The 24,716-nt window shown below is 35.5% G+C and overlaps 1 protein-coding gene and 1 long non-coding RNA gene across 4 annotated transcripts; one reads left to right on the forward strand and one right to left on the reverse strand.

The window, feature by feature from the left end:
* Positions 1–607: 607 nt before the first annotated feature.
* LOC101244978 (uncharacterized) lies at positions 608–18,528 on the reverse strand. Of its 2 annotated transcripts, XM_010326881.4 has the most exons (15): positions 17,947–18,528; positions 16,833–16,944; positions 16,363–16,606; positions 15,199–15,240; positions 13,017–13,088; positions 12,552–12,687; positions 11,961–12,118; positions 11,380–11,461; positions 10,430–10,629; positions 10,067–10,228; positions 6,887–7,036; positions 2,636–2,896; positions 1,964–2,227; positions 1,205–1,460; positions 608–1,095 (listed from the first exon to the last, which is right to left on the reverse strand). In XM_010326881.4, exons 1-14 carry the CDS (start codon positions 17,999–18,001, stop codon positions 1,224–1,226), a joined length of 2,175 nt encoding a protein of 724 aa, XP_010325183.1. In that variant the 5' UTR covers positions 18,002–18,528; the 3' UTR covers positions 608–1,095; positions 1,205–1,223. The 2 variants fall into 2 exon arrangements, with proteins under 2 accessions (XP_010325183.1, XP_019070907.1); XM_019215362.3 differs by lacking the exon at positions 16,833–16,944 and having other exon boundaries at positions 608–1,460; positions 17,947–18,231.
* A 229-nt stretch (positions 18,529–18,757) lies between these two features.
* LOC101245275 (uncharacterized) lies at positions 18,758–24,022 on the forward strand. Of its 2 annotated transcripts, XR_003247680.2 has the most exons (3): positions 18,880–19,096; positions 19,191–23,051; positions 23,143–24,022. It is a non-coding gene; the product is annotated as an uncharacterized lncRNA (long non-coding RNA). The 2 variants fall into 2 exon arrangements; XR_183028.5 differs by lacking the exon at positions 23,143–24,022 and having other exon boundaries at positions 18,758–19,096; positions 19,191–19,469.
* Positions 24,023–24,716: the final 694 nt, after the last annotated feature.

Consider the following 24,716-nt stretch of genomic DNA (forward strand, 5'->3'; position numbering starts at 1 on the left):
CGTTCTTACGCCTCAAACCTTTTTTGTTATTGTCAATCCAAAGACTCCCCCACATGTCTTCACTTGATCATATCACATTATTTTTTTCCTAAATCTATCATACATAGTGTGCCTCTATAAAATTCTTTTTTATTTCGATACGTGAGCAACTAAACCGAAGTTTTGAATAGCAAATAGTAGAATTTTGTTGCAATATATTTTCTTGAAGTTAGAATTCATTGACTGTGTATGCACTGGCTCAGAAGTAGATGATGCCAATTGTCAAAGTGTAGTTCACGGGTTCACTCCTTTCCTTTTCTTTGGAACTAGCAACACTCTATGCATTCTCCATTGCATAAATCATGTAAAAGAATTTTGAGCTTCTAAATTTATAGGTACAAACACAACGGTTGAAGTTAATAATGGAGGTACACCAGCACAACTATTTAACATCCTTCACTTGATTTTGTATAGAACCAAGACCATTCTCACTAGAAATAGAAAGGTTCCAAATCGGATGTTGTGGTTAAATTATTTTTCATAAGAGATAGTACTCCAAATATGTCAATTATTTTTAATAATTCCTTCATTTTTCATGTTACTTTTTCTACAAATAGTATTCACTATCTATTAGAAAACAATAACTTATAATATTATTTTTAAAAATGAAGCCCCTTAAAAAAGGCACATATCTTTTTTTTTTTGAACTGCCAAGCCACCCCTGAATTAGTAATGTTCATCAACAAAAACTTAATATAAACAAGACAGGTAAAAATGTTAAGAAGAGTTCTATCACTATGCTTATAATTAAGCTATAAACTATAACCAACTCCAAATGGAGACTCAGAAACTCAGCGGCATTTCACAGAAACCTTGGCGGAACTCTGCCACGTTGAATAGTTTTTGATACTATTAAAGTATTGGTAAAATGGAAGCGACCTTTGTAGATTGTCAACAACACTTTGAAGACCATTCTCTTTTTTGGAGCGTATGCTGTATTTTCCCTTCTTGATCCCTGTCTAATGTTCTGCCAGACAAATTGATATTCGTATAATGGGACGCAGAGTGCTTGAACCTACTTCTGACGGCATAATATATGCAAGTTTCTCTAGGATCCTGAAATTAATGATCATTCCCTACTCAAACACGCTCGTTCAACGCATCCGCTGGAAAACAAATACACTAACAAGGCCGTAACCACAGATACGAAAATGAGAGCACAGACCTTGATACATCACAATACTTCATCTGTCTCTATCAACCACTCTATGTAGTAGCTGAGAAATACCCATCCAAAAGCTGACTGGAAGGTGATACTTGAAGTGACTGATCAATGCTGAACTTACGTCACAAGCAAATTTCTGGAACTCTGGCTTCACCACCAAGCGAATCAGCATTGCTGACCACAAATCCGGAGCCAATTTCACTGCACGTCCTAGGGAATGAAACCCACTCAACACCCTAACCATAATACCATGTTCCTGAAAAAGAGAGTGAATAATAATTCTCATGAACCTTGCTATGTCTGAAACCAGAAAGGACCACTAGGAAACAGAAGTAACAAACCAAGAACTTAAGATGCAGACTATGAAGTGGCCACCAAATTAAACAAGAAAACCACAATCTGTCTGCTCACCAAAGCAAGAAACTGAATTTCGAGAGATATAGAAGAAGTGACAATGATATCCCATGCAACCATTCATAATCAGTAAATCACACCAAACAGAATCACAATTGGTAATTTTTCTAGTAGGATGATATATTTTCTTATAATTAATGAACTAGTAAGATCTACTTTAATTTGTTTTTTATTAGACTGAATATTTGGAGTTCAGTGGTGACGGTTAAATTGCTTCGTCAAGCTAATAGTATCGTGATTGTAAGATCAGAGTACGATGTTAACAATAGTAAAATATACTTTTACGTTGTTTTGATAATAAGCACTGTTGCTCATGATTTGCATAAATAACAAGATGAAATATACCTCATATCCAAATAAACGTCTCGCTCGAAGCTTCTCATCAAGAAGATTATTTAGAAATTCATCTTGATAGAAAACATCAGCTGCTTTAACTATGTCTCTGACAAGGAATACACGGACTCTTGAACCCTTGTCTGACAATATAAATTGGAAAAGGTCTTCTGTTGCAGAGACTACAGCCCGTATATCGAATGATCCCAATGGATCCGAGTAACTCTCCTGAGTTTCTCCTTCTGTTTCAGAAGCCTGCTGAGATATTGCTGCAATCTGCAGGAAGATACACACTTAACAATTCACATACAGGAGTCCTAGACAACCCATCCCCAGCTTTATCAGTCTCTGTGTCAACAGATGCTGAAGTATTTGAAAAGATCAAGCTTCAGGTAGTTTTTCTATTGTTTATCTTACCAAACAAAAAGAACAACAGAAAAGCTGACAACTTCCACCGAGTACTCATCACAACATACTATTAAATAAGATCATATTAAAAGGAAGACCTAGAAAATTCACACAAACTTTTCACATATAATAATTTTTGAATCCAGCAGGAAAAGAGCTAAAACGGCCTTCTTTTCACAAATAGTCGAAGGTTCTTGTTCAGGAAAGAAATAAGCCTCACTTGTGCTACCTGCAAGAAACAAGTATAACAACACAGAGAAAGAATAAATGACTTACCAGTCTCTCTAGACGATTCCATCTAATAGAACCATCATTGCGGATGAGAAGCTCTCTCAATATTCTCCTCATATCAGGAGTTGGATCTACCAAGAGTCTTCCGATAACAAAAGGATATGCACTTTCAACAACTTTGAAATCTGGATCCAATGCTTTTGCAGTTCCTTCAAGAGATCCAAGCGCTCTTATCACCAAAGCATAGTCAGGAGGAAGAGAAAAGTTGAACTCGTACATGACATCATACAATTGATTCATTATGCCCTGAAATCATTTGAAGTGCCACTTAATGCTTGCAAGGTCATGAAGCAAGCTAACAATCATGTCTCATTGAAGAAGATATCCAAGGAGAGTACTGAGGCCTTGTATAGCTGGGAGGAGGCAAGTGACCTTGCAAAAGACGGAACTAGATGGAGAATTATCCCCACTTCAATATGGTGGGCAATCTGGAAAGAAAGGAATTCCAGATGTTTTGAAGGCATAGAAAATAGTGTGCAGGATAATAAACTAAACTGCATTTTGTTGTGACGTTTTTGGTGTAATCAATTATACTCGAAAGACACTGTTTCTATAGTTGATGTTTTAGACTCGATATAGAAATAGAGTATAATAAACTAATTTGTTGTGACGTTTTTGGTGTAATCAATTATACTCGAAAGAGACTGTTTCTATAGTTGATGTTTTAGACTCGATATAGAAATAGAGTAGGAGTGTCTGGAGTGCATTTGTATATAAGGTTTGAGTATAACCCATGTATTTTTGTGATATAATACAAAGTTACCAGTTTAAAAAAAGGAAAAATGTACAAGTACCCCCTCAACCTATGCCCGAAATCCCAGAGACACACTTATACTATACTAAAATCCGATTATCCCCCTGAACTACCCCTTTTCAGACTAAGTGGCACTAGCTTGAAAAAACAGAGTCAAAAATCATTGGGCCCACAAGATAGTGCCACGTAGGTCAAAAAGGGATAAAAAATTATTAATAAACTAAGTTCAGGGGGTAATAATACCTTAGTATAGTATAAGTATGTGTCTGAGATTTCGGGCATAGGTTGAGGGGATATTTGTGCATTATCCCTTTACAAAAATATAAAATGAAAAGAAAAAATAAAATAATCGCAACAGGTCAACCAAATTCTGGAGGAAAAACCATCCTATAGTACAATGATGGGATGTTCATCCCTAGCATATTCCTTAGACAAAGATGTGATTTGAGAAGTTAATCACACAACTCACGAAATCCAATCAAGCAGCTCTAACCAATCCACCTGAGATTGTTTAGGTAGAGCCACTAGAGTACAAAGTAATTACGATCCGCATAGAAAAATGTAACATTTGGTTTATATCTTGTCAACATCAAACATCAATTCCAACCTAGTTGGAGTTAACCACATAAATCCCTCAATATTCATTCCCCTCCATTGGACTCATTTTATTTCAATACGAAGATTCAACAACACTAGAAGTTCTCTTCTATGGGCAATAGCTCCAAACAGACTTTGAAGTGTCTCCGCAAATACCGAGTCTATTGCAAGTGTACTAATACACCTCAGCCTAAACCCAACTGCCTATATGAACTTTTTGCTTCCATTGTGTTCTACATTTACATTAAGTCGGCATTTGATTCTGAGAGATGATAAAGCTTTTTTATACAACTTGTGATTTTAGGTCTAGCTTGTCCACTTTCATCACCTCCAATTATTATGAAGTCATACATACAAACAGACCTTATGGAGGTCTACAAACAACAAGAATATACCATCTTTGCATCCTTCACTGAATTTATCCTGTGTGCGCGAGCTACTTGCACCTTCTGCAAGATGCTATCATTTCTGATGTTAGCATAAGTAGACATCCATTTTAAAGTAACACTTCTAGAAGGTTAATTTCGTGGATGAATGATATTGTTAGTCTTTTAACAACGCTATAGAACCGGGTTTTCACTTTGATGAGGATTCAATCACATCACACATCTGCTGACTCTTCCATTTTCAAACATATCATGTTAATCATATGTCTTACATCACACATCTGCTGACTCTTCCATTTTCAAACATATCATGTTAATCATATGCCTTATGTATCATCTTATTCTCCTATAACATTAAATTGAAATACCTCAATTGTTGTATTTAAGCACCAAAATGTACCATCACTGAAACTCTAATGATATATGATAATCCTTCCAAACAATTGCAAAATTCCTTGACGAACAAATACAAATTACAAGTCATTGGCATGCGATCTTTTATTTTTTTTTGATAACTGGTGTCCGGGCTTGCTTTCGCGCACCTCGACCAATTCCATGGGATACCTGCCACCTTCCTTCCACCAGTCATTGGCAATGTGATCTTTCTTTGTGCTTTCACAAAGGAAGGATTTCATCTCATCTCAACTCAACATTATTCAAGTCTTATGTTTGTCCTATGTCGACTAATCCTAAAGTCCAAACCTCAGGTTGCATCTCCCTCTTAATCTATAGAATGCATCTCCAAAGTTCAAACTTCACTTTGACTCCGACTAGTCTCATCACTAAACATCACACTTTCTACAAAGCGCATATATGATGACCAGGGTAAACAAGAACCGGCTCATTGTAGATCCTTGATATAAACCCACAATTACGGAAAATCTCTCTATATCCCTACACTGTTCTCACACGTCATAGAGACCGTGACCATCATGGGCCGACAAATGATTGTGAGTATGACTGCTTCAATGGCGTATGCTGGTGCTTTCTTAATGGTGTTGAAGAAACAAAGAAATATAGAACCGGAAGTGATAAAAACAAAGAAGAGATAGTGGAACTTGGCCAGATGGAAGGGGCAGTAGTTGTCTCCAGAGGCAGTCACACTGATCAACTCAGTTCAAACTTGGATGACATTCCAACTAACATAATGTCACTGTTTCCTACCTCAGCAGGGATTATCAACAGATTGGACAGAGTCAGAAGGAAGTTCCTATGGCAGGGGAATAAAGAAAGGGAAGGGTATAACCTAGTTGAATGGAAAAAGGTAACTGTGGAAAAGAGATAAGGGGAAGTGGGTATAAAGAACTTGAAAAACCACCACAAGGCCCACAGAATGAAATGGCTCAGGATAACTTGATGAAGAGGGTATAACCTTATGCCCTAGATGTTTACTTTGTGGAGACAAGACAGAAACTGTAAACCACCTCTTCTTGCACGAAAAGTTTACAGGACAATTATGGATTTTTTTTTTAATTTTGAGGGGTATATCTTGGTCTATGCCAGGGAAGGTCACACAGACATTCCAAAGCATGAAGAGATAGGGATACATGCCAAAAGCAAAAGCAAATGGAGAATCATACCAGCCAGCATATGATGGACTATCTGGAGGGAAAGAAATGCTAGGTGTTTTGGGAACATAGAGAATAGTATTAGATCAAACTGAATTATAACTTAAATTCAGTGTTTTTGGTGTGACCAAATTTGGTCTAATGATCCTGTATCTATTATTGATGTTCTGGATTTTCATTATAGACATAGGATCATAGGATTCTGTAAATATGGTTTAGTACAACCCATGTACTACTCTTCTCTTATATAAAAATACAAAATTAAAGGCCATAATCCTAACTAAATTCCAGTAGAATAAATGTATATTTAAGTTGTCTTATACTACTATTTTCCTTATTTAAATCACTAGTTAAGAACTTACCTATTATAGGCTTTAAAGTAACCTGATTGTGAAAAGGAACTTCAACGGTCGGTGGATATTAGGTGAACTCCATGAGTAATACTTATGAGGGAATCTATGTACTATCTTATGGGGACAATATACGGAATAGATATGTAAGTATTAGTAATACATAGATTAAAATAGCTAAAATGACAAAGCCAACCCAGATAAAATTCCATTGTGTTTTAAGTAGTAAACATATTAATACATTATACGCTATTTTTATATACGTCAATGCAAACATCCATCAAGGGATAACCCATTATCACAACCCCTAGATAACTATTCCTGGATAACTTGTCTTTAAGCCAAACATCTCGTAGTGCTGAAGGTACTCTCTTTGTGGCTTTTTTTTCTTTTGGAAGGGGGGGCTATTCAGATCAAAAGAAAATTCCCTAGATTAACTAGATTGCACTGCTTGGTCTTTCTTTATTGCTCTACCATAATACCTATATGTATAAATGGGAGAATGAGCTTTATTGGGAAGCTTTCTCAAACTAGGAAAAAAAATAATAGAAAAAGGAACAGAGAGGGAGCAGGTTAAGAACCTGAAAATCTTGGGATTGTCTGGTTCCATTACCAAAGGACGCTTGCAAAGCTTCTGAAACAGATTGAATGTCTACTCCATCAGGTAGAAATCCCAGAGAAAGAAAGTCATTTGCTAAACCCAGAGAGTCTCGATTAACGAAGTGAACAAGCTGCAGTGCACAGCACTTATCAACTACCAAACATGAATTTATTACGAATACTTGCCAGCTTTTGCTTACAAAATCAATTACGTTAAAAATAGGAAACCCCATGCGTGAAAAATAAATAAGCAAATAAATAAATAATAATTGCAAAGATCCTGGAGTGCAGTCATCTGTTGAAACACTGGACATGTAATAGATCAATAATACTTAGACAATCCATGCAGACATCAAGATATGCAATCAGTGGCGGATCCAGAATTTCTTAGTTATGGGTGCTCAACTATTTGTAATTTGAAGTTGGTACCAAAATGGATGCTCAATTTTACATATTCATACAAATTATATTAGTCTTGTCTCCAAATGTAATGTGTGCTCACGCACCCATGCACTTGAATGTGCATCCGCCACTGTATGCAATGCCCTAAAGAATTGAAGTTTCAATTTTAGAAATTGTTTAAAACACATGCCAACACTATCTTGCTTTTGTAATGCAGTCATCTATACGACTTTGGGATGCGCAATAGGTCAATAAGAACTTCAGACCCCATCCATGTAGACATTAATATGCAATGCCTTAAAGAACCAAAGCTTCAAATTTAAGGACTATCTAGAAGCGCATGCCAACACTGGAATTAAAGATGTGACCTCTTCCTATAGCAGTATTCCATAAACTCAACAATGAAGTTCAAGGATATAACAGAAGCAGAGCATATGAAGATACACAGAATATTTTTAGACTTAGAAATGTAATGCAACTGCCAAAAAAAATAAAAAATCAATCCCAATCAGATCTGAATCATGAATAAGTGTAAAGCTAGAAAATAAAGCCTTTGCTACCAAACCTCATATCTCTACAAAGTAACAATAGGAACAAATAGTTGATAAGACATTTAGTGTAAAATTTTGTAATTCAATGAAGTTCTCACATCGTCCTAAATTTATTCACTTTTAATTATATAATTATAATAATAAGAAATTAGAGCATTCCTTCCCAAATCAAATCAAATTGATGCTCTCGCTTCCTTCTCAAATCATACTCGAAATCTGATGCTGCCTACATCATCTTACAAAAGAGTTTGGACTTTGGAGAGTTATTTTATCTTGTTTAACTCATTCTAAAAGATTAATATGTTTTTTCATTTTTTGTGCTTTTTTCTGGAAATCAAGAAATCAGCGTTTCACAGAGTTAATGCTTTAATTACAAGGTCTTTAGCTCATACACATTAGCTTAGCACTTAGCATGTACTACAGATTCAGATGCCAAGTATCACACCTTCATACTTCATCAGCCTTCTACTAAAAGATTGTGGTGGAGCTCATTTGTGATTGTATGGAGAGCTCTGTGTTTTTACAGAGAGGTTGGTAGATTTTCTGTCTTTTTTGGGCTTAAAATAGGATTTAAGGCACGAAATGGGCAGAGCTTACTTCTTGTCTGAAATGGACAAGTATACTCCTAGTGGAGGCAACAAGGGTTTTGAAGGTATCACTGCTGGAAAAAGACAAAGTTAAGTTGGGGAAGAAAATGATGAAAAAGAACATCACCCCAAAGAAGAGAGAAGATCTAATAAAAAGAGTACCAGTGGATCAGAAAATAACTGTAGCAAACAGGTGTATCGACTGGAAAGAGCAATAAAAGGGGAAATGAAAAGAGGAGGTTTGGTTGCATAGGCAAATGTTGAGAGGATGAATAAAATTAAAATGCTGTAACACCTCTAGATCTTTGATTTATATTTAGAGCCCCAAATCATTTTCTATCACAGCATTCTAGTATAGAAGCTATAGAGCATATAGGAATACGATTGCTTCACTAATATACATCACCTACACTCATGCATCTGAATTTCTTTGTGTGATCCCACCAGTTTCAGCGTACCAAGAACAACAGATTTACACTTTGTTTGGATCATTGTTACCCATTGTTTCATAATATATTGTATTGTATTGTACTCTTTGTACTTTATTGTATGGTAGATACAATGTTTGGCTAGATTGTATTGTTTGTTGTTGTTTAGTAACATTTTAATTGTTTGGTTTGATTGTATTGTACTATATTATAATTTATAAATTTACTTAAATATTCTTAATTATTCTAGGGTAGGAGGTTTGACTAGATTTAAATAATTAAGGTAAAGGGTAAAATAGTATTTTAAAATATTATGTAAAGATATAATTGAAAAAAGAAATTAAGTAACAATGAGAACACACCAAATTGATTGTTCCATAAAATAGGGTTTCCATTGTTACGTAACAACGAAATTTAACAATACAGTACAATACATTTTAAGTAACAATCAAAACAAACATTGTAGGTATAGTAACAATAATATACAATACAATGGATAACAATGATCCAAACATAGTGTTAATTAACTCCTTTTCCTTCCTTTCATTTCAGAAAGAAATCTCACTCAAAGAGGGATGCTCAGACAGAATAGAAATAGAAACAGTTAGAAGAAATATCCAAAGAGTAAATGCACGGCACACTCCAAAAAGAAGTCCTACAATCCAGGTGTCCCGAAGAAAATCCAAGGGATGATTTCATCGGGACTTTGTCTATAATGTATTGCAAGAAAGTGTTTTTTGAAAAAAGGTATAGCAGAAGAAAGAGAACTAAAATACGTAGTAGAAATATTCATTCCAAACAGCTCAAGTTTTCAAAACAGTGGTAACCAAAACCTACACGAGCAACTATAGGTCTCGTCTTGCAGCCCCACGTTAAACAAAAGAAATCACTCACTCTCAAACAATTTAAACTTGGATGAATGAACATTCTACAGGAATTGATGGACCACAACACACAGTGATATGCAACAAAACAGGATCTCAAAGACATTCAGAAAAAACTAAAGAGCAATGTCTGTCAGTAACTGCAAATTATTGATGAAGCTAGTTAATACTACTTGAACTAAAGGTGATGACATAAACCCAAACAAGTAATAAATGATGACCACATGAAATGCATCCAAACTATATCTCAATACTCCAAAACAGCAGTCAGTCAACCATGAATGATGAGAATTTATCACTAGAGCTGACCACTTTAATAAGTCCAACACGATAGTGACGTGGAATGTCTCCCATCATGCCAAAGTCAAAATAGGCAAGAGATCCATCCTCAGTAGCAACTAGGTTCCCAGGATGAGGATCAGCATGGAAAAACCCCACCTCAAGCAACTGCCTCAATGAGCAGTATAACCCCTGATAAAACAAAAGATATTTCACAAAGTTTAAGAACAGCCCAGAAAGGAGCAGATAAACTCTACTAAGGACGACAACTTCCTTTTTATTTTTTATTTTTTGTTTAAGAAAGACAGCTATTTACTTCCTTTTTATTTTTTATTTTTTATTTAAGAAAGACAGCTATTTTTTTTTTTTGAGAAGGCAAAGACAGCTATTTACCTGGTCAACAAGTCTCCTCCTGTTTAAGTTTGCCTTCCTCATTCGACTTTCATCTGTCAATTTAATCCCATCTATCCACTCCATCGTAAGCACCTCCTTACGGGTAAAGTTCCAGTATATTTTAGGGACCTTGATACCAACAGTTTTCTGACACTCGACATTATCAGTTACTGCACTCCCTGGGACAGTTTTCTCTTTATCTGTAAGTAAAAGCTAAGTTAGTGTAAATTGAAATGAACAGGGTTAAGGAAATATTATACTGAGCACTCAAAAAAATTTCACACGCATTAAAGTTCACTTATTTTAAGGTTGCCAAATATTGCTTTAGATCACTAAGCTCTACAACCTAGGGACACATTGTCGGGAAAAGGGAGACGGGAGATGATAGAAAAGGGAAGAACAGAAAATAATGCGAGAGATGAGAGAGAGTACAAGAGTTCATAGAGAGACCATTCACGGAGTCATACTCATGAAGTAGAGTATGTTCAAACAAAGTGCAAAAGAACCCCCAATTACAGTGAGAGAACCAAAGACCAAGCTAGATTCTCAAAACTATTGAAACTGAAGTGACAGAGAAGATAAAAGCATATATAGCAAAATAAAATCTAATAAACAATAATAACCTCAAAGGGCTTAGATTAAACTAAATATTAATAAAAAGAAAAGGCTCATAAATACCCCTCACATATGGAAGAAGGTTCATAATTACCCTCCTTCCACCTTGGTCTAAAAATACCCCAACATATTTTTTGGCTCAGAATACCCCTAACCTACTTGAAATAGCTCAAACCCCCCCCCCCAAATCCCACCCCAGACATTATACTCTCATGACCCAAATATATTCCATGACATTCAATCTACATTTGTGCTGACTAGTTCCAAAAAATGGAAGGGAAAAAAGATATTCCATAATACCACAACTAATAAAGCAATGCCTGGAAGAAACATACTACTGCATGCATAAAGAGATGCGAATCTTTCGGCATTTTGTGCTTCCAGGATGTAGTCAATTTCTTCGAACATGTGTCTCACCTATCCATTCAAGCAAAACCCCTGGGGTTAGCAAGTATATAATAGACAACTATTTAAAAGAAGTCATATTTACAGAAAATGGGGAAATAAGAGGATAATGAACCAATTAGGAAATGAGACATATGATGAGCTAAAAGCAACTACTAAAATACAACTTTGCCGGCTTTCTTTGATTTAGTCTGTTAACAAAGAATAGGTTAAGAACTAGTGGTCAATTGATAGTGTCATCTTTAGAGTAAACTCGAGATATTTTCCTCTGCCCTGATAGCTATTGGTTGAGTTGTTCAGTTTCTAATCAAGGATTTGATCTATTAACTGTTGCAGCCGTTTCATTCAGCTGTGCCAAGTGCACCTTGTAAATTTGACTATACATGCATTAGCTGAGTCAGAATTCACCTCATAATCATTCCAAAGAACTAGCAATAGACTAGTAATATACTCCTTGAGATAAAGAAAGTCTTGATGTATAACCGATCACATTTGGAATTTGGAATCTCACCATCTCATTGACAGCTACCAACAGATCCTTACGAGCTTTTGCAAATCTTTTTAGTTGGCCACCAATCATGTGAAATAACATAGCGTCCAGTGTCAGTAAATGAGACATATGAGGCCTCTGGACCTTAACAGCCACCAGCTCCCCAGAATGCAAATGAGCTGCAAAACTTGAAGCCAAGAAGAAACATTAAAAGCTTGAATACCATTGTGCAACGCACTCACTCTTCCAAAACCTGTTACGTTCCCCCAGTAGATTTATCTTCAAAACGAATTAACCTACAAAGAGACGCCCAAGAGCCAGAAGTATTATAGGAATGAATGCATCATGACATCGTAATATCACCAGAATGAATTAGTTGGTGCTAGAAATGTTAGAAGAAGTGAATGATATCTTGGATCAACAGAATGACCAATTTTTTTGTCTCGATAACCACTCTTAGGGAAGGTTCCACGTGGGGTTGGATATAGAAGGTTCCTTCCAGAAGATAAGGTAAAAGGTTAGGAAAAGGAAGAAAGTGAGAAGTAATGAAACGCCATAGAGAACTAATCAACGACAAAGGCAGAGAAACACCCAAAAAATTCAAGCTCTAACCTTTATATACTTGGCCGAGAGATGCTGCAGCAATTGGCTCCTTGCTAATGTCAGCAAATACTTGTGAAACGCGAACACCCAACTGGGACTCAATAGATCTTCTTGCAAGATGAGTTGGAAATGGGGGGATTTGATCCTGGCAAGATGAGAAGTACAAATTAAAGGATAAATACATTATGTTGAGAGATCTTATCCAGCTTTCAAAAATACAAAACTTCTTTCCTCCCATTTTAATTAAGAAATAGGGCTGGAAGGTAATTGTAGAATAGAAGGCCACAAGCTGGAGATGCAAATCAGCCATTTTAAGGATTTGAACTTCCTTTTGAATAAAGGTTTGAGGTCCAGGATATCTTTTTGTAATAAAACATTTAAAAGATGAGACATGCTTGGGACAAATCAGCATAAAAGAAATGTAATGGTAGTTGGGATATGACCATAGTAGCAGCACTGAAGTTTTAAGTTTACCTGTAACTTTGCAAGTTCTTGACAATACACTTTTGGTAATATGTCCGGCCTTGTGCTTAAAGCTTGTCCCAGCTGTTATTCAAACAATTGCAGAATTAACCATAAGACCTTTTTCCCTGCTGGAGACAAGTTACAAGCTCCTGTTGGAACCCAGGGCTGATGCACCATGTAAGCAATCTGAAATTACAAGGGCTCTTTGGCCCATTTAACCACATAGAATTGATATCACACATGACTATATGTAGTCAATAAAGAAGAAGCATATCACATCAGCAGAATATTTTTTCGATAATGGTGTTCTATCTATCATATTGATGAAGTGGCATCACTGATCAAATACATTCTCTTGCCATTTCATGGATACATCAAAGAAGACCTCAATTCACCCCCATCCCACCCCCACCCCACCCAAAAAAATCATTTGAGTACATCAGAAAAATAGATGCAAGTGCAAATTTCTAATCCCATCCTAAGCAAAACCAATTTGAGGGCAAGAACAGAAACAATCAACCATCTTTTTTTACATTGCAAATAACTGAACAACTTTGGAGGATTTTCCTCAATTCAAAAGGGATCATGTGAGTGATGCCAAGAGATACACTTGAAGTGCAGGAACAAATATAGCACTCATTCAGAACAGAAAGAGAGATGGAAGATTGTCCCTGCTTGCATTTGGTGGACAGTTTGGAAAGAGAGAAAACAAAGGTGTTTTGAAGAAGATAATAGCTCTACCCAGAGTCTGAAGATGAAGTGCCTAGCCCTTTCCTTTTTTAGGTGTAAACATGCATGTATGGAAGACATAGAATCTTTCTGCTGGCGTACTAGGATCTTTGTAAGTAGGTTATAGGTTAGTGCCTCTTCCTATATTCCCTTTTAAATATGGGCAGGTGCAGATTTTATGCATCAAATAGTTACATCAAAAAAGAAACCTTCTAAAAAATAAAAGCAACGAGTCCCATCTACATATAATATCTTAACCATTCTTTTGCCAACAAGGAAGCAGTAAATGCACTCTTTGTACTATATATACACGTAATTAGTGCCACCTACACCTTCTTCTCAATTCTTGTTTTGCATCATTCCTCTGCCAATAAGTAAGATATAAAAGCATAATTTGCACAAAATACCTAGTAAGGAACAAAGTTTAGTTATTCTCTAAATAAGTATTTCATCTTTGTCCACTCTTCTCCTAACCCACATGTTTGTGAATAGTATTTACAAGGTAAGGCAATTGAACTCTGTGATTGAATGAGTTTCTAAAGTGCTGGCCAGGTTACACGACCGATTTGTAAGACTCTGATTCTTCACCCCAACCCACCCCTCGGTTGATCAGTAAAGCAGGGCAGACAATTTCTTGAGAATAGTATAATTAAATAAAAAAAATACATAAAGTCCAGGCTACACATGTTCCTTGGTTAGAGCAGAATAACTCAATAAACCTCTCCATGTCTACTTAAATTCTTTCATATTTGAATTGATATCAACATTTCCAAAAGGACAGGCAGAAGCTTCTGGTCTACTCCTATGTACAGGTAACCGGAATTCAAAATATATCATCCTGACTTAAAAGAGCATGTAAGAATGAAATTTCCTCCATTAGTTTAGGATGTGGATGCTGCTTGACAATCAAATTCAGTGCGTGAAATTAAATGTACTAATCTATTAGCTATAGAAAGTAAAGAAACCTGCTAAGTTTAAATACGAGCACTTCTGGCGGTCAAAAGCTTTTGCCTAAAAACCAGAGTTTCCTATCTAGTATTATCTATATATAATAGGGAAAATAGATTCTGAATAATATGCCTCTTTGAGGTCTCCGGTTATGCCTGTAACCTGAGCTTAAATATCTTCTATATTGGCGTGTCAATGTATTCCACAATCTGAAATGCAAATTCAGAATGGAACAGAGAAGTGAGCCTGGCCTCTGGGCAGTGGCAGACTTCACCCAACAATTTATGCTCTTTCCATGTAATGATGATGAGGCACGACATCATGTACATTCTCCTACGAAATTAGTTGTAAGCCTATTGAAGCAGTATCCTCACCCCTCGTAAAAACAGCACCAAGAACAGAAGTGGTAATAGACAACATCACAGCAGACATATATGAATACTTCTACAAATAATGATGATGTTCTACACCAACATAAGAAGATAAGATGGTCTTAACAGATAGTATAGCTTGCCTTTATGTAGAAAGGACCCAAGTCGATAAGAGTTTCTCGGAACTGCAAATAAAAGAAGTAAACTCATTGTTAAGGTCTGCGTGGACAACCAATTAATCACTTGAAACTCAGTAATAGATGGAACCATAAACAACAGTAAAGAACAAATAAAACCCAAAACAAGAAAGCCTCTGTCTTACTAAAATCTGAAAACCAATCTAGTGAATTATTTGAAAATACACATTAGATGAAATATGACTTATAAGTGGGGCAAAGTAGGCTATGGGTAGAACCACAAAAATTAATTATCAAACCAAGACAAACCATCCTCATCCAACACAAAGTGCAATGCAACTGACACCGTATTTTTTAACAGCCAAACTCTTTAAGGAGCAGCAATTGAATGATTCGCAGATGTAGAGGTGTCAACAAGCTCAGAACAATTGCAGGAAAGCATATCTTAATACTTAATTCAACAGCAGGTGATTGCTTGACAAAAATGCATTGAAAAGTTCCCATTCAAATCACTATAATAAGTAAATACCTAAATGAAGGTATTCCGAGTAAAATTTAAAATATATAGTATTAAAGAACTACATTCAAATACAGTGTTGCCCATTTTCGCCATCTTTATTTTTCTGTCACATCAATAAGGAAAGGGTGTTTCGAGGCACACTAACTGTTACTTGGGATAAATAAAGTAGTATGGTTAAAGCATGTGAAGTTAGTTCCAGTACTCGCAACAGAAGAAGAAATAGAGGTTTTAGTAGTATGGTTAAAGCATATGAAGTTAGTTCAGGTACTCCCAACAGAAGAAGAATTAGAGGTTTTCCTTTCTCCAACTTTTCCATTTTATCATAGCAAGATGCTAGAAAATACTGAACAAATAATGGAAGTCATTTCACAGCTTTCATGCTCTGAAGCTGAAAAATCCATTTGATACAATCTTGCTTTTCTGTCAAAATGCCTACAGAACACCTACAGTGAAAAATATCTGATCCATTGTATGCAATAGACAGAATAGACAGCACACTGTCATCTGTCAATAGAACACCTACAGTAAAAAATAGCTGATCTATTGTATGCAATAGACCGAATAGACAGCACACTGTCATCTGTCAATAGAACACCTACAGTAAAAAATCAAACCTTTCGGATAGAACTTCATTTGAGAACTGAATATACCTTAACAGCACGTCTTCTTAAGTCATGGACAAATAAGCGCCAGACGGTTAGCTTCAACACATAGAACGAAATAATGGCTGCTCTGTACAAAGCCATGAATGGGCCAAAACGATATAATGATGAAAGGCTTTTCGACTTATAAGTAAGTGCATGACCGAATTCGCTTTCTAGTGATTCCTTCCTCAACCTAGCATACTCAGCGGTTGGCCTTTCTCCATGCACACTGGAAAAACCAGTAGAAAAGCTGCATCAAAAGCGCATTAACTCATTAATTCTTTGGGAATAAAATGTTCCACTACAGAATGTATGCACAAATGCTAGACTACAAGATAAAAATGAGGGTGGTGAAGCCAATAAATTGATCAATAATGCAAAAGAGAAGTACAAGGGCGTTTTGGAAACAATATTGAACTGGTTCAGTAATCAGTCACAAATCAAGAGAGAGAGGAGAACAATATTCATTCACTTACTATTTTGGGGTTGACACAAAATTGCCATGGTTTCCAGCTAAAACAACCTCAGGAAAACTACTGGATGAGTATTCCCACCAAGCAGTCTCAACTGAGCAGCCAAAACGCAGAGCTGAAAAGAAGTCAGGGTGGAAAAATAACCACTTAATTTTTTTATTAGTTGAACATGTTTGAGTGATGACATAATATCAGAAGCTCATTTAAAAGCTATAACTTCATCAGTAATAAGCAGAGGCTGATGACAGACAGCGAGAAAATATGAGGAACGCTAAAAAAGGTGACAGCTACAACAATTAATATTTCACAAGCAAGAGGCTGGTTCTAGGGGAGGGGAGGGGAGGGGATAGAAATCCAATAAAGTGAGTGAATTCAAAAGGGTCCCATATATAATATGTTAACACTTGAAAGTAACAAACTAAAGGGATAATACATAAATATACGCTCAAACTTAACTTCAGCTAGCAAGCAAACGCTCCAACATTAAGAGTGCATATATAGGCACCTTACTACAGATGGTCTCAATTGAAAACCAAACACTCCAACTCGTCACCACTTAATCTCTGGATACAATTTTAGAGGTGTATAGATGATCATTTGGTAAGTTGGAATGTTCAACAAACACAATGGAAATGATTTGAGCTATCTACATGCGCACTCTCAAAGTTTGAGTGCTTACCCACTGAGGCCAAATTTCAGCATCTATTTATGTATTATGCCTAAATTAAACCATGAAGATTAAATTCCACATAGGATTTTCACTCTCTCTTTCTCTAAATAGCAGACAGGGATAGCGAAATTTACATAATCTACATCAGGAATCGGCATTCCTTAATTACAGAAAAACTAACACACACTGTTAAATGGTGTATGCTATTTGCTAGCAATATTGTGTCATTTCACAAAACCAGTGAGAGTACACTCTAACTCTGTAAACTAAAGGTTACAGTGAAGTTTAGGTGAGATTCCAGTGCCTAAATTCAAACAATTCAGATATCTAGGTGTGATTAGCGCTATATAATAAGCAAACAATATTCTGAATGAAGGAACACTTCCATATAAAATAAAATTACGCAGCTAATTCGGTGAAGAAGTACTAATAAAAATGGCAAATTACTTGGGGACAGGACTGCCAGACGCCGTCGGTTAAGGCATGAAATGATACTCCTCATCGGCAATTTTGAGTGTTCGCATAACCTTGCCCAGCGATGTATGTCCTGTGCATATAAGGTGTTTGAGAATATGCCTCTGAAAAACTTAATTCAGGCGTAGTGATGGAAGGTGCCAACGGTGCGGTGCTTCTTTCGCTATTTTTCTTTGCTATTAGCTTAGGGGGCCTAACAATGCGCCACGTTCCACATACGTGGCTCACAGTGAGAGTCAGCAACTGAAAACGTACAAATGGTGCTGCGGAAAAACAATCTCTAAACTACTTATCATAGAACAATTATATCCTATTTTAAATTTATGAAAATGGAATTAGAAAGCATATAGTGTTTTATTACAATTTCATCTTCAAGTTAGAATTTTCTTAATGATCTTTTAAAAGAAGCCTATTTTTTAAAAAAAATAACTAAGCTTTATGATTAAATAAAATTATACATATACAATTAGGTTGAATCAAATCTAACTTATAGTCAATTAGCACTTTGCATCAAGTTCGAGCTAGATCATTATTATTTTTTTTTCTGTATATGTTCTCAATTAGGGACGGACCCATCTTGACCCAAGGGATGTCAAGCGACACTCCTTCGTCGGAAAATTATATTGTAGGTAGAGGTCAAGTTTTAATTTAATAAATATATATACAAGCATTGAAATGCGCCTTGATACAAGTAAAATGTCTAATCTAGTAATTTTAAGGTTTTGCAAAAACTCGGCTTATATTGTAATTATTTTTTTTCTTTTTCGAGTCCAGATTTAAAAATTATATTACACCATTAATTATTATTTTTTTAAAAAAAACCATAAATTTGAGGCATACATATTATAATATTTACATACATTTTAATTTAATAATTAAAAAAAAAGAGTAAATAATGTACCAAATTAAAGCTCACCTTTGACTAAAAATACATAAAATGGAACATAGTAGAGGGCAAGAGGCACACTTTTGATTTGGACTCAATAGAAGCAGAAGAAGGGCATTTGGTAAAAATTGGGAGAATCAGAGATTCACTTCACTTTGGCAAATGGCGAATCAGATTCGTCTTGAAGCAGTACCTCTTCTAGTAGTCGTACTTATTGGTGCCCATGTCCTCGCTTTGGTACTTTCTTGTTCTTTTTCAATTTCTATTTCTGCAGTAATTGTGAACATGGTAGAGGGTATAATGATTGATTCATATGATGAAATTGGTGTAGGTGTACTGGATTTATCGGCTAGCAAATCAGAAGCAACCCATGAGGCTTAAAAAGCAATAGCATTCACTTCGTTTTTTCGGTTTTTGCTCTTTTTTATCCTGTTAAATTTTATGTTTGGGGACATTGAAATGGTTGACAATTTCAGTTGAATAGAGAAATTGGGTTTGTGTATTTTATGTTTTGTGCCCCTTGGTCCCTTTTTAATACAATTTTGCTTTTGTTAATGCTGGATAACTTTAGTTATTCCTTATAAGTTATTGAGAGTTTGGGTTCTTGAAATTCCAAAGGGTAATCTATACCTTTATTGTACTTTCCATTTTTTGATTGTTAAAGGTATTTCATTGAAAAGAAAGTGCTCTTTCTCTCTATATATATATAGGAAAAACTGCTGCAATTGAAAAGAGCCTAAAATTCTGTATCATTTGCAATAGCCATGTTACATACACACACAAACAAAAAAGTGAAGATTTATTTGCAATAGCCTGGCACAGGCTGGCACTCAATGCTCAAGCACCCATTCATTCTGGACCAAAAGCTATTATTTGTATTGAGAAACTGGTTATGCTTACAATTTTTTTGTCTAACATGCTGCCTGAGAAACCAGCCGACTGAAGCATTCCAACTTTTAAAGGTGCTTTGTTTCCCCGGATACACTTCATGGCCAAAAGGAGATGCTGTCAGGTAAGTCACTTTGATGTTTATAATGTGCGCCGACTGTGAATTTCCCTTTTGCATCACCCTTCCACATAAGAGAAGATGGTCTGGAAGATGAAGGGTGCTGTTATGAGTTTCCTATTCTCTCTTTTGCTTGAGAATGAACTTTGGTGGGGTTCTGTTCAGTTTCTTTTTATGTTTGTTTCATTTAATTTTGACATATTTAAATTGTGCTCTATATTTAACATTGAATTTATGTTCTTGAAAGTCGAATTGGGAAATATACAATTAAGTCAGGATATGAATATGTGCTTCATAGAGTTGCTTTAGCATATCTGCATGAAAGGCCAAATTATGACCTGTTCCGTTGAACCTCTTCCTCTTCCCCTTGAGTAAAAGCAAAATACATTGTACATAAAAGGCTAAATATGTAGATAACCCGTTAAACATGACATGTTTTGTGAGATAACCTTACAAACTTATAGAGTAACCAAGTTAGACACTTCTACATGACAAAAACGTACCTTCTAAACACATAGTCAGAAAAACTGAGCACATGAAAATCATATGCTGATGATGTATCAAATGTCAAATGAAATAACAATATGTGTCAAAATTGAAGAATTTTTTTTAAAAATAAAAACAGGCCCACCCCCACGAGACTACACCTCAACTGATTAAGTATAAGTGTCTAACTGGTCACTCTATAAGTTTTTGATGAAATCTTACAAATTGTGCCAAGTTTAAGGGGCTCTCTAGGTATTTAGCATTATTCAAAAAAATTTAGTTCACAGGTTTAACCGTGGGTGACGGAGACCCGATGGTGTGAGCGTTGACCTTCTTGTTCCTTTATTTATTGGGGAAGAAGAAAGTGGGGAAAATGGACCGCTTGGTGTTTGGCCTTGTTCATCTGATTCTGGAAAATTCTTTTCCAAATATGGCATCATTTAGGGAAATTTTGTGTCTGTTAGATCAGATTTCTATCTTTTTTTTATGATCGTTGTGTACAGGCCAATTTTCACATATCTTTATTAATTTCACGGAATATCTGTCACCTCCCACCACCAACAAGTGCACAACAAGTACCAAGTAACTCTATTCACCAAGACTAGGATAGATGGGAAGTATCACCTAGTGTATTTTTTTGTCTCCGCTATATTTTGAACTGAGATCTCAGGGTTCTCAACCACTAGGGCAAAACCATGGGTCAGATTTCTCATCATTTCTTGTTATCTTTTTCTGCAAGCTGGTCAAATGGCATTAATTGGTTTGCATGACAACACCTAAAGCGAAATCAACTTCTTCTGCTGCTTTTCAATTTTAATTTCTATGGCAAGCAATGTGTCTATTACTGCTAAAATGTAATTGTCACTAGTAATTGCCTCTAAAAACCATATTTAGTGGCAACTAAACTATTGTCATTAATTAATTGCCGCTAAAGATCATTTTTGGTGTAGTGTTAGGAGTAAATTGGCTACTGAACTTTTGTACTTATGTGTTCGGTCAATCTTCTAAGTCGTATATTCATTTTGGTTGATCACTGTAACTGGAAACCAACATCCTAGCCCAACTTCAGTCGCAACGCCTGAAGATATCCATACTTTATACACTAAGATGCTTGAGAGGCTGGACTTTGTTGAAATCATTTTTTCTCCTTTCTTGAATTTCCTAAGTGTCTCTCCCATCTCTGAGTAGGACTCTGTACAAAACTGAGGCTCAACTTTGAGCTAGCACTTCTTAGTTCCCATTATGCCAAGCAACGGGCAGATTAACAAAAAATGCATGAGGAACCTTGTTGAGTTTCAAATTTTAATGCACCTAGTAGAAGTGCCATTGCAAGGTTCGTGCTTCTTGGTTATAGAATCAATGTAAGCCTAAAAGAGTTCTATTACTAACAAAATTCTTTTTAAATATACTAATAATGTATAATGATACATCATATGCAGCAGTGAGTTTTAATGTAATAAATTTATTCTTTGCCAAACCGAAGTGTATATTTCACTCACTTCCTTGCTACTCTTTCAAAATAACTTTTATTCTCCTAGAGAAAAATAATTTACCACCTAATGTAAGGAACAAATAACTTATAACATAATGACAAAAAGAGAAGCTTAGCCTACTAAATTACTTTAAAGTACTTGAGAGTGTAATTATGTTGCATTAAAACGTCAGGTTAAGCAACATGCAATGTTAGAAAACACATGTGAAAAAAGAAAAAAAAGTTTTGGTTGAGTCGAGCATATTATCATATACCTTGGGTGCGTTGGCATTTACGCTTTCCATCTACTACACAAAACCTTCAACTACGTGGAAGAGAACTCAAAAGCATTTGCATTGATCTTTACTGTTTTGTTACTTTGAATCTGGAAAAGGCTTCTTCGAGGAGCAAAAGAAAGGTATTGCTTACTTTCTGCTGGTTGTTTTAATTTTCCAGTTTTGGTTAGATTTTTGCTATAGCGAGGACTTATGCATTTAATGATAAACTGGTGAGTGTTTCCTGCTTTATTAGATATTCATTTTATTTACTGTGTCATCGCTAACTCTAGAAGTTATGGAATTTCTTATGGCTATTCTAGAATTACTTGTGCCTTTTTCCATTTTCTGAACTAATTCTTCTTATGTATGTTCTTGAATATTGGTTGTAAATTTTTAAAATTATGTCCAGGTTGCTACTCAAATGGAAAAAGAAAATTAATTTAATAAAGGCTATTGTAGTTATTGTCGAGCCTTTGGGTCAAGTATTCTGCATATGCATATACTTCATTACAACTATTACATGACTTGAGACTTTTAGCTTTCTCATGAAGATAATGTTGGGATTTTCCATACAATATTTTGGATAGCTTGGTTATTGATGCAAAATTTGCAAAATGACGCATTGATTGCTTTTACCAATTTGTAGTTTTATTATAAGGGATGAGGTTATGTAGGAATATAATTTGTTTCTACGTCTAAATGTATTTGTGATTTGAGGTACACTGCGTCCTCTTTATTTTGCAACTATTTCTTACTCTGTAGTCTTGTCACACACTCACACAGGATAAGCTCGCCACCCACCTGCTGGCCAGGTGAAGTGAAATTATCTTTCGGTCAACTATCGACCCAGTTAAGTGCACAAAACACGGTAGAATCATGCAATGCACGCTGCTGGTGTGCTTCTTGCTAGCGAGGAAAGGCATAAAGGAGACAGGGTTCATTTCAAGATCTGTGTGAGACTTAGAAAAAAGATTATTTGTTCAGTTTGTAATTACTGCTTGAGTGGGTTGGTTACTGTCTCTATTGTGGAAGTCATTTGCAGGTCCAATGTATGAATAAAGAACTAACCTTAATGGAGAGAGAGAGAGAGCGAGAGAGAGAGAAAACGGGTAAGTTTTCTGCACTTAGGATTTCGTTTGCAGCTACATTATGAAAAAGAAGTTGTATTGAAAAGAAAATGACGCTGCTCCTTTCAAATTCCTTAACTTTTAGAGAAGAAACCTATCTCTTTTTTGGTCAATTTTATGGTTCTTTAGTTTGTTCAATTTGCCTTTGAAGATCCAAGGTACAATTTTCTTGTAGATATATGAAATGGTTCTACAAAATTATGCTATAAAATGTCAATGCTCCTTTGTTGGATTTGACAATGAGCTAACCCTCTGTTCATTTTACTTTTGGTTTCTATAATTAATTATTTTTTTTGTTTACTTTGTTTGCATATTTGGAAATGTATGTATTTCAATGTGAACACTGAATGTTTTCCTAAATATATACTTCCAAGAATATCCATAAAGAGAATTTATGTATATAATTTGTAATTGTAATGTCATCTTTAATGATTCTGTGACATTTTGTTTTCAGAGATATTGCTGAATTCATCATCGTTAGTAAAAAAGGTGGAGACTGATTTATTTTTTTGTACTTTGATTTTGCATCTGTTCCTTCCACTCAGGTACTATGTGATTGCAGTGATTCATGAAATATTGATTATTTTCCTTAGTAATCACCCATGTACGGTGTTTTACATCTAATTTTTGACGTCTTAAGCAGCCTATCATGCTGATGTATATCAATTTTCCTATTATATGGTGTACTTCTGCCATGTTGGTTTTATTGTTCTAGAAACATGCAAAAGATACTTTGACATTCTATTCTGTATTTCAAGTTGAATTTGCAAATTTTCTGGTTTTTGCTTCTTTTCACTTGTTTTTGTTCTACTAACTGCAACTCTATTGTAAAAGGGGGAAAATCGAGTGACATCTTCTTGTCCCATTTTCTCATCTCTTGCTAGGGAATTACCCTTGTGGTTTAGGAGAATTGAAGGTGCTTCTACTAATCTAATGCAAACTTGCTGCAAAATCCTCCCTGTGTTGTTTGAATATATTCTGGTCTTGGTATCTCCTTGTTACATGTTCCTATGCAGATCCTTTAAATCACAACTGCTCCTTCAATTTGTTGTTGTTTTTAATTGTTCAATTTGCTATGTATTGGTGTGTGATGAGTTGGTTGCTTTAGTACTTGGGCTGATTGTCTTTTTTTTTAATATATATATAGTAAAGGAGATATTATATTATGTGTTTTTTTTAACTATGGAAATTTTATTACAAAAGTGAGAACTCTTAAGTAACAAAAAATTAACAGTCGCTGGACATAGTCCCAGTTCTGAGTGAGCATCCTTGCTCCTTTACTACCGATCTAGCTCTAGCAATGATAGAAATCAAGCTTGGACAAAACTCTAGACAATTTAGGCTTCTTGGAAACATATTAGTATGTATCTTGGATTATCAATCTCACGATTGTAGACAACGTTTGTTTCTTTTCTTGAAATATGACTTGGTTCAGAATTTTCTCCATTCTTGAATTGTGACAGCATCATTTCCAAATGCTTAATGTCCA

The sequence above is a fragment of the Solanum lycopersicum genome, chromosome 8 (genome assembly GCF_036512215.1).
Source record: "Solanum lycopersicum chromosome 8, SLM_r2.1".
NCBI lineage: Eukaryota > Viridiplantae > Streptophyta > Magnoliopsida > Solanales > Solanaceae > Solanum > Solanum lycopersicum.